This window comes from Pygocentrus nattereri, chromosome 24 (assembly GCF_015220715.1).
Source record: "Pygocentrus nattereri isolate fPygNat1 chromosome 24, fPygNat1.pri, whole genome shotgun sequence".
Taxonomy (NCBI): Eukaryota; Metazoa; Chordata; class Actinopteri; order Characiformes; family Serrasalmidae; genus Pygocentrus; species Pygocentrus nattereri.
This window is the reverse complement of record NC_051234.1, coordinates 11136574-11146133: the sequence shown is the minus strand read 5'-3', so window position 1 is coordinate 11146133 and position 9560 is coordinate 11136574. Positions and strand designations below refer to the sequence as shown.

General features: G+C 39.8%; 1 protein-coding gene across 1 annotated transcript; it reads right to left on the bottom strand.

The window, feature by feature from the left end:
* Window positions 1-1257: 1257 nt before the first annotated feature.
* On the bottom strand, window positions 1258-9007 carry si:ch211-225p5.8 (uncharacterized protein LOC555567 homolog). Its single transcript, XM_017714413.2, has 5 exons — window positions 8664-9007; window positions 4423-4592; window positions 2560-2797; window positions 1884-2043; window positions 1258-1741 (listed from the first exon to the last, which is right to left on the bottom strand). Exons 1-5 carry the CDS (start codon window positions 8713-8715, stop codon window positions 1696-1698), a joined length of 666 nt encoding a protein of 221 aa, XP_017569902.1. The 5' UTR covers window positions 8716-9007; the 3' UTR covers window positions 1258-1695.
* Window positions 9008-9560: the final 553 nt, after the last annotated feature.

The window sequence follows — 9560 nt, the reverse complement described above, 5'->3', positions numbered from 1 at the left end:
TCCTATGAGGTTGCTATGCTTTTTCAAGTGGTTGCTGGAATGTTGCTAGGGTGTTGCTAGGTAATTACTGTGCTATCCCAAGTGGTTGTTAGGCATTTGCTATGCTGCCCCAAGTCGTTGCTAGGCAGTTGCTACGTGTAGACATTACCATGACAACCAGCATCACGTGAGTCCAGCTAGAGTGAGACGAGCAGCAGTGAGCAGCGCTTGTGTTTTTAACTGCTTTAAAATGATGACTCTGCCATGTTGAACAGTATAAACTTTCATTAGGACAAGAAGCACATGCAGAATGGACTTAAACTTTCCGATTAGGAATGCAATCAGATACAGGCATTTACACGGATATTATTCTTCTATTTAACAGATTATTCACATTACTACCCACCTCACTCACTCGGATCGAATGGCCTCAATCAGACGTATACTATTCCAAATGAGCTATTAGTTGGACTAGTAATGGATTATTAGACTGCATGTAAACGAGGCTATAGAACATTTATTTGATATGCAAAAGAATTTGACATTTTTATTAAAGAAAACATGACCCCCCTATTCCACTGTTCTTTGTTTGCTACTTGGTTTTTAGTTTGTGAAACTATAGAACAAAGCTATTTCTTGATTTTTGTCCACTGCTTTCAAAAGACCTTTTCAAACAGGAAATGTTCGACTTCCTCCTGTATGTACAAACTAAACTGGTCCAAACCGGTTTAAAATGCAATCTTCAGCAGTACCAGTCAGATGGTAACGTTTGGAGGAAAAGCACAAAGATAATTACTGAAGTCTGAAGAGCCTGAATTTACTGGCTTGATGATCATTGGCTTATTCACAATATTTAAAATCATTAATACAGTCACACTTTTGCTAAAAGCATCATATGCCACTAAGTATTTTATGCATTCCTTGTACAGAGGTCAGGGTGTGTGCTAGGCAGCTACTGTGGTATCCCAGATGGTTGCTAGGGTGTTGTTATGTGGTTGCTATGCTATCCCAAGTGGTTGCTAGGCCTTTGCTATGCTATCCCAAGTGGATGCTGAGGTGATACTGCAAGGTTGCTGTGGTATCCCAGGTGATTGTTTGGATGTTGATAGGTGGCTACAGTGGTTTGTGATGCACAATCAGTTGTAGTTCTATTCTTTTTACTTCTATTCTTTTTAGGACAGAATGTCCCTTTAAAGTGATTGTCTGCCAGTTTGTATTATAACTGCTTTTTGACTAACATTGTAATTTATAACATTAAGAGAATAACATATCATAATATAAATCACAATTGTATATAAATCTTTTATTTGATAAAAAGCAGTGGATTTTGTTTATGTGTTATTGTACATAAAGCCATCAGAATACAGAAGTCAAGCCCAACTCCAACACAAATAGCCACAAATTTGTTAAAATTCTGTCTTGAAGCTGCACTAACAAAAGCATAAGTGCTTAAGTCGTTCTTTTACAGTCCTATTTAAGTAACACTGATAACAGTTTTCTTTTTAACATAATGGCTCATGTTTTAATGCAGCATGTATAATATTTCTTGCAATATCAAAGCTTATATGAATATCAAAGGATTCGGTAATCCTTACATAATACATGAGCACATATCTCCAAAATCACTCCAGAATTTGTAGAACTATAAAAACACAACAGTCAGAGCTCTTTTATTATTCACTATAAAAAAAACCATGCTGACCGCACTGACCGCAATCACTCCAAATGCACCCCATCGCATGTGTCCTTTGGGTCAATGAGTCTGTAAAGAGAGATGAGGTCATTCTGAATCAGAGTCAATAACACAGCAAACAAATCAGAGCTTCCAGTGGGAGATGAATAATCAATAACACAGTAAACAGATGTTTCCAGGTATGTAAACAGAACAGAGAGGAGAGTCTCACTTGTTTGTCTCACGCAGAGCTTTCCGAGCCTCGCGCGCTTCATTCTCAGCGTAGATCTTCTTATAGCAATAAATCAGCACTCCGATCATCCACAGCTGCAGAACCACAATCAGAACGTACATCATAATCTCAGAGATCACCGCAGTCAGCTCACGATTCGCTGTAGACAATGAGGGATCACCATCACTATCATCATCACCATCATCATTATCATCATAACCATCACCATCATCAGCAGCAGCATCATCAGCATTATCATCATCACCATCATCATCATCATAAGCAGCAGCAGCATCATAATATTTTTTGTATCAGGGCTGTCAGCTCATTATTCACTGCAGACAAGAGGAAATCACCATCATCATCATCATCACCATCATCAGCATCATGAATATCATCATCATCGTCACCATCGTCACCATCATCGCATCATCATTATCATCATCACCACTATCATATCATCATAATCATCACAATCACTATCAGCAGCAGCAGCAGTTTCATTATATTTTTTTCATATAAGTGCAGTCAGCTCATTATTAACTGCAGACAAAGAAGAAACAGCAAAGAGAGAAAGCAAAAGAGAAAGAGGGAGAAAAAAGAAACAAACAAAGGAGGAAAAAAGGTGAATGAGGTGAATCTACAGCCTATAAGATAACCTATAAGATGATTTCACCTTCAGGCACCACTGTGAGCTCCACTATCTTCTCGATGGTGACGTGTTCTTTTCCCAGAGGTAAGAAGAGCGTGCGCTCCAAGGTGCACGTGTAGGTTCCCGTGTCATTGTAGGTGACGTTGTGGATGAAGATGGCGCCAATCTGAACGTCTGCCGTGCCCTCCGTCCCATGCCACTCGAGCCGACCCTCAAAGTCTTCATGGAGGATGATAGAGAGCGGGTATTCATAGCGGAAGATCTGGGAGAGAGAGAAGTTTAGTTAGAGTGGAGTTAAAAAGATGCTCTTACACATGGAGAATCAAACTGCGGGCCTGAAGTTTGACCAGCCTCATGGTCAGCTTCATAACGACACAGATAATCTCGAAGACTTTGTTTAACTGAGTTCTGGTTATTTTGGTATGTTTCTTTTACTATAATACCCAGCAAACATTACACAAATACATCGTATAACCGTTGGGAATCCCCTTGGTGTCATCCAATCCTGACTGATAGCATAGCCACTGAGCTAAAGGCTAATATGTACAACCAAGCTAGCATTACTATCTTTTTTTAACACAAAATGAACACCAGAAATGGGTTTTTACCCTTTTCTTGAGAAAAGGAGCCAGATTGAGGTAAGATCCGAGGTTTTTGAAGAGCCTGGCCACTTCTTACTTCTCCCATTACATCAAAAACAGGACTTTAAAATGCCAGAGGGTGCCCATGAAGGAGTCCTCAATGAATGGGAGTAAACGGGACTTAAAAAATTAGTTTTTAATGACTCGCCCAGAACTTTCCTTTAATTTTAGAAAGTAGAAGGATGCATTTCACTAAAAAAAACCTGTATGTTTCCTTCATTCTACAGCAAACACCTTTTGGGCAGCAGGACGCCAACATTTCTGATATTAAGAGCTGATTGGCTGACAAGCTGTTCATGCTCAGTGACATCATGAACATAGATGAGGTGCCATTTTAAACTCTTTAACTTTAAAAGCTCTTAAAAATATAACAGCAGTGTTAAAATGTCTTATGCTAGGATTTTATGGTTTTGTTCAAATGCTCCATCCTAACCCATTCATGTTGGTCTCTCTCAGGAGCGCCCTCTAGCGTTTGAGAAACCCGTAAGACATTACAGAGTGGGGATTCTCCTCTCTACAAGTTCTCTGGTTAGATATCTAGAACTATAACTGTAGCTTTTAGCTTTCTGTCTTTTAGTCATTTCTTTTGTTTGAATGATTCATTCTCTCCACTGTAATGATGTTTTGGAAACAGTTACTAATTTACAGTTATACAGCTGCAATAAGATATTGACCATCATAGCATTGGCATTAGCTGTAGCCTGGGGCCAGTTTCAGCACAACCATTCATTCAGTAACCTCCCATATGGAAAAAATATATGGACATGTATTTTTATATATTTGCAATGGATTTTAAATGCATTGTAATCTATACTGAAATACATTAAAACACTAAAATGTATTTTAGAATATTTTGCCATATTAACCAAATACATTTTAAAATACATTTATTTTAAAATGGATGTGGAAATATTACACATAGAAATGTTCCATACAAAAACAAAGGTATGTAAATGTGTTTATCAAATCCATCCTCCCACCTTGAAGTTACATCATCAGGAGTTGTCTAGTCTTTAAACTGGGAAGTCTCACTCTAGAGATACTGTAGCACAGCTATAGGGGTTGAGTAGGAATGCTGACATAACATTTTTACAACAGATATAGTGATGGTCAAGTTTTTTATTTTGGATGGAGTACCCCTTTAACTGCTGTGCACTGTACTGAGCTGCGGTGGTGACGCAGTGAACCCTGTTTAACTCTGTAAACACTGTATAATGTTTTACAGTGTGGTTTGACTGACACTCACATGGTAGGGCTCGTCTGTCCCATCAGGTTTAAAGTGCCAGTCCACAATTGTCTCTGCAGACACCTCCTCCCTCCGCTTACACGAAATACAGCCCAGCATGAAGCTCTCACCAGCCACTGCCTCGGTCATAGAGTCCACCTCCGCACAGCCCGCATGGCACTGCTGAGGGGCTGCAAAAAAACCCAAACAAGTCAGAGTCAAACTCCCAATTCCCCCCAGCTCCCAGTAGATTATCTACACATGATCACAATAATAATATAATTTCAAGGCTGCAAATATCCATCCATCCTTCCATCCATCCATTTTCTAAGCTGCTTCTCCGTCAGGGTCGCGGGGGGGGGGTGGTGCTGGAGCCTGTCCCAGCAGTCTTCGGGCAGAAGGCAGGATACACCTTGGACAGGTCGCCAGTCCATCGCAGGGCAGACAGACAGACACAGACAGTAGGCTGCAAATATTTAAATAAAAATAGCTATTTCTGTTCATTTAAATACTTGTTTTGATTTTCTCACTCACTGAAAAACACAAAAAAACTGAATACTGGCTGTGATCTTTGGGCCCTCGCTGCATTACAAACAGACATGATTCTGTAGTGGAAATCACTGCATGGGCTCAGAAACACTTCTGAAAACCACTGTCTGTGAGAACAGTTCATTACTGCATCCATAAAGGCAATTTAAAACACTACCATGCAAAGACAAGACCTTAAACAAACAGAATCCAGAAACTCTGCTGCAGCGTTGTTGTTAGCAGGCTAATGCAGAATGAAGGCAGATCGCTAACGCTGCTGCTAGCTCTATTACAGCCGTATTACTGCAGTAACTGTCTTCCAATCATCATTACAGTGGTGAGAATGGGTCACTCAAACCACAGAAATACACTCACCGACAAGAAGAAATAAAGAAGAAGGCAACCACATGCAGTTAATGCAAAATGGATAAACCATTTGATTACCATGTGATAAACCATTTCTCTTGGTTCTCTATGTGCTGCCTCTTTCTGCTCTCTCAACTAAAAATGACTTCTAAGTAAAGGTTTTCTGTCAATGAGGTGTTGCCACATCTTTTTGACCATGAAAGTGACATAGAGGAGAATGTGTCTGAAACAGAGGATGATGTTGAGGAGGACCCTGATTATGAGGCATCCTCCTGATCCTCCTTTTGTCTCTCAACCACCAGCAAACACACTACCATCCAGAAATGGAAATTTGTTATGGTCCCTCTCCCCACCTGAACAACAGGGTAGACTTAGTGCTGCTAATGTCATCAAAATGGTTCCAGACCCCACCAGTTACACTGTCAGCCATGTCCAAGACATAAAGTCAGCATTTGAGCTCTTCGTGAGACAAATCAATCAAAAAGGACATACTTGACATGACAAATTTAGAGCGGAGGCGTGTGTATGGGGACAGTTGGAAAGACTTGAATGTGACCTACTGCAAGCCTACATTGGGTTGTGAAGTGTATCAGGCTTGATAAAAATGCTATATATGATACTGATATGATATTGGGCTCTAATATGCACTCAGTTGTGTGTTAACTGAAAGCATTATGTCTTGGGTCTAGAATGGTCATTAGGACAAGGCTCCATATGCGTGAAGGGAGCCTAGGTTGGAAGCTCTAGGTCCCAAGGGAGAGATGGGCCCCTCGCTTTCTCTATCTCAGCTTTAAAATAAGCTGAAGCTATCATAATAGGAACTAGATATGGACTATATGTCAAAAACTGGGGTATAAAGGCATGGACTCAAATCTTTGGGGCAGAGAACATTTGGCATGTTTCTCTCCAAGCTGTTTCACGAAGGCTTGATTCTGACTTCGATCTCTAAATGCAAATAAACTTCTTTTTTATGCAAGAGACGGGTGTCACCGAAGAGTTTCTTCCTTCACCTTCACAGCATCGCTTTTTTGAAATAAACCACAGTTGCTCATTTTGGCAGGAGTGTACAAGTCAAAAGGCAAAGCAATAGCAAGTCTTTGGACTGCTGAGGCTGGAAGGGCAATATTTCCAGCCACCTTGTCTCCAAACACATTCCAAGTTTTATCCTGTGTCATATGCTTTGATGACAGAGAAACAAGGCAGGGCCGATGAGAGTGTGACAAACTCGCAGCGATACGGGATGTATGGGACAAGTGGGTTCAGCGATTACCCTTTCTTTACAATCCAGGCCCCCATGTGACTGTGGATGAATGTATGGTTGCATTTCAGTCAATACAAGCTGAGCAAAGCAACCAAATACGTTATAAAAATATGGACAGCTATGCCTGGAATATGCAGGTGTACACTGGTAAATCAACTGGGGAAGCACCTGAAAAAAATCAAGGCATGAGGGTGGTACTTGACATGGCTGAAGGACTAAGTGGTCATAACAGTACATGAGATAATTTTTTCACATCGTACTCCCTGGGTGAAGAACAGTGAGAAAAGACAAGCCAGAGCTTCCCTCTGAGCTGCTTGTGATGAAGAACATCTTCAACGTTTCTTCACCGACAGAGCCACTGTCGTCTCCTATTGCCCTAAGAAAGGGAAAATGTCCTGCTGATAAGCACTATGCACAAAGATACTGTCTTAAGCACCAGAGAAGACAGAAAACCACAAATAGTCTTGGACGACAACAAGACAAAGGGAGGGGTTGATAACTTGGACAAGGTTTAATATTCTTCAGCATCATTGATGTGAGCGCCTACAATGCCTTTGTAATATGGAGTGAAATAAACAAGGACTGGAACAGCAGGAAACTGTGTTGGAGGAGGATTTTCCTGGAAGAGCTGGGTAACGCGTTGGTGAAACCTTATATCAAGAGAAGATGGTCTTCCAAGAGCATCAGCAGCTGCTGCAGCTGTTGAGAAGAACATCCAAACAGGGACACACACCCCAACTCCTCCAGTGGTTCAAACGTGGCAGGTGCCAGGTCTGTCCCAAAAGAAATGACCAAAAAGAAAAGACCAGCAACACCTGTGTGAAATACAAGAAATACATCTGCAAGGAACAAGCATGATACAAGCAGACAAAAGGCTGGAATGTATGTTCTGGATAAAATACGATGCTGTTCATATTCCTGTTCTGCCAAACTCGTTTTAGTGAGTGAGTAACTTCGTTTTTTTACTCACACATACATCTTCGCATACAGTAGCATAGAACAATCCCTGAAAATGCTCAAATGTATTTATATGTATCCTTATATGTGTATTGTAAATAAGGAACTGTTATGTGTTCCTTAATGGTGCTCTAATGATGATGAGGTTCTACTTCACAAATAAAATCCTTGTCAATGTTTGAAATTGTGTTTGTTTTCAAATTGACCCCAAACATAATACATGCTACTATTCTTGAAAACATAAAATATTTGTCATTACAAATGTTTTAGATTACAAAAATATGTACTTAGAACTAATATAAAGCCATTTAAACACCAAAAATATCTCTATTTTCAATTTAGGTCAGTCAATGAGATTTTATGGTGATGTGCATATCTCTTCACAGTTACATAACAGGTATTCTGGATATATAAGGGGGGTGGGGGTGTTTTTTAAGGCTATTTAAGTAATCAACAAACACATATAGCATGTGACATAAACTTGGGTAACAATTTTAATTCTAGTCATTTTCTGGAGGTTTCATTTGCTGGAGTCAAATTGACCCCAAAGGATCAAGATGTTAGTAAATTTGAAGGTAACAGGAGGGACCTGTATTCTAATAAAATTCATATTAAATTGCACTACACTAAATACAGTTCTTCAAAGGTTCTTTAGTAAAACAAATGGCTCTATATAGAACCATGAACACTCAAATGACCCTTTGTATGATTAAAGGGTTCTTTGCCTCGTGAAAGGGTTCCTCAGATTGGTGGAGAATGTGTTGTAGATGGTTCTATATGAACCCCTATTTGAAATTGGTTCTATACAGCATCAAAAAGTGTTCCACCATTGCTACAAGCCCACAAGCCCTTTTTGGAACTATATAGAACCCTTTTTGCTAAGAGTTTGCTTGGTTCTCCAAAGGATTTTTTCTAGAAGGATCTTTCAAGACGTTATAAGTGAGATGTGTGAGTACGAGGAACCTTTTTAATGTTTAAAGATCGTCCACATAATGTAAACAGTTTATATCAGTTAAAGGCTTTTCCTAGAACCGTATGTCCAAGCTGAGAACCATTTAACATTTATGTTTAAGGATGTAGGTTAATTAAAATAAGAGTAATTATGTCTTCAAAAAATGTTTATGATCACATATTTAAAAAGAAAACTTACCGCATATAAAAACCACACAAAGAACCAAAAACGATCCACTTTTCAGGGACATTTTCAGAAGAATCGCTTCAAAGTCGCCCACTGAGGTCCGTCCTGAATGTTTGTGTCCTGAAGGTTTTAGTGATTCTGCTTAGCGTCCACTATCATGCAATGTCAGGCACATTTTCTCTCCGTCTGCTGTCAGTTATTCATCTTTTCCAGCATTTTCACTGCGCAGTTCAGTTTCATACATTCAGCTGGGAATTCTGTTCTACTTCTTTTTCAGCTATTTCACCAAACTCTGAAAATTCCGGTTAAATCCAGTGCAGGTTTTTTGCGAGACTGCGCTCACAAGTCTGTCCCAGTCTAAGTTTAGACTGTGTGAATCCTCAGGTCTTAATATGACACCCTGTCACACTGCAATCCAAGACGAAATTTGAGCAGTCAGGATTGGATCGAGGGGCTCCCAGCATTAAAGGGCCCATATCCTACATTTCATGCGTTCTGTTTTGCCCTCCTGAGGTCCATTTATTCATTTCATGTGGTTTATGTAGCAAAACAACAGTCATAATTCTCTTTTACATGACTTCTCTTGATCCCTTGGATAGTTTGTTACTGTGTCTTTAAGGCTAATATATGTATACAGGCTCTGTTCTGATTGGCTGCTCTGCATTCTGCCTCATTAAGACAACAGTCTGGGCTGAAACACTCCTTATAACATGAATTTTGCAGGACTGAATTGCTGTAAGCTGAACGGGCATCATTTGGAAATGTGCTGTTTGTGACATCACAAAAACAGTGCTGTTCTTAGCTTCGCTTCTGTATATGGTCTGTACACATGACATCAAACTTTAGACTTTAAAAAAACAAGGATCTTTTTTTCTTTTGAAACAGGCCCTTTAAGACACAGTGCAAATG

Coding starts and splice junctions, on each gene's coding strand:
- si:ch211-225p5.8 (XM_017714413.2), bottom strand. CDS start 8,715: ATGTCCCTGAAAAGTGGATCGTTTTTGGTTCTTTGTGTGGTTTTTATA. Junction 4,593..8,663: donor TTGTGTGGTTTTTATATGCG/GTAAGTTTTCTT, acceptor GTTTTTTTGCAG/CCCCTCAGCAGTGCCATGCG. Junction 1,742..1,883: donor GCTCTGCGTGAGACAAACAA/GTGAGACTCTCC, acceptor CTCTCTTTACAG/ACTCATTGACCCAAAGGACA.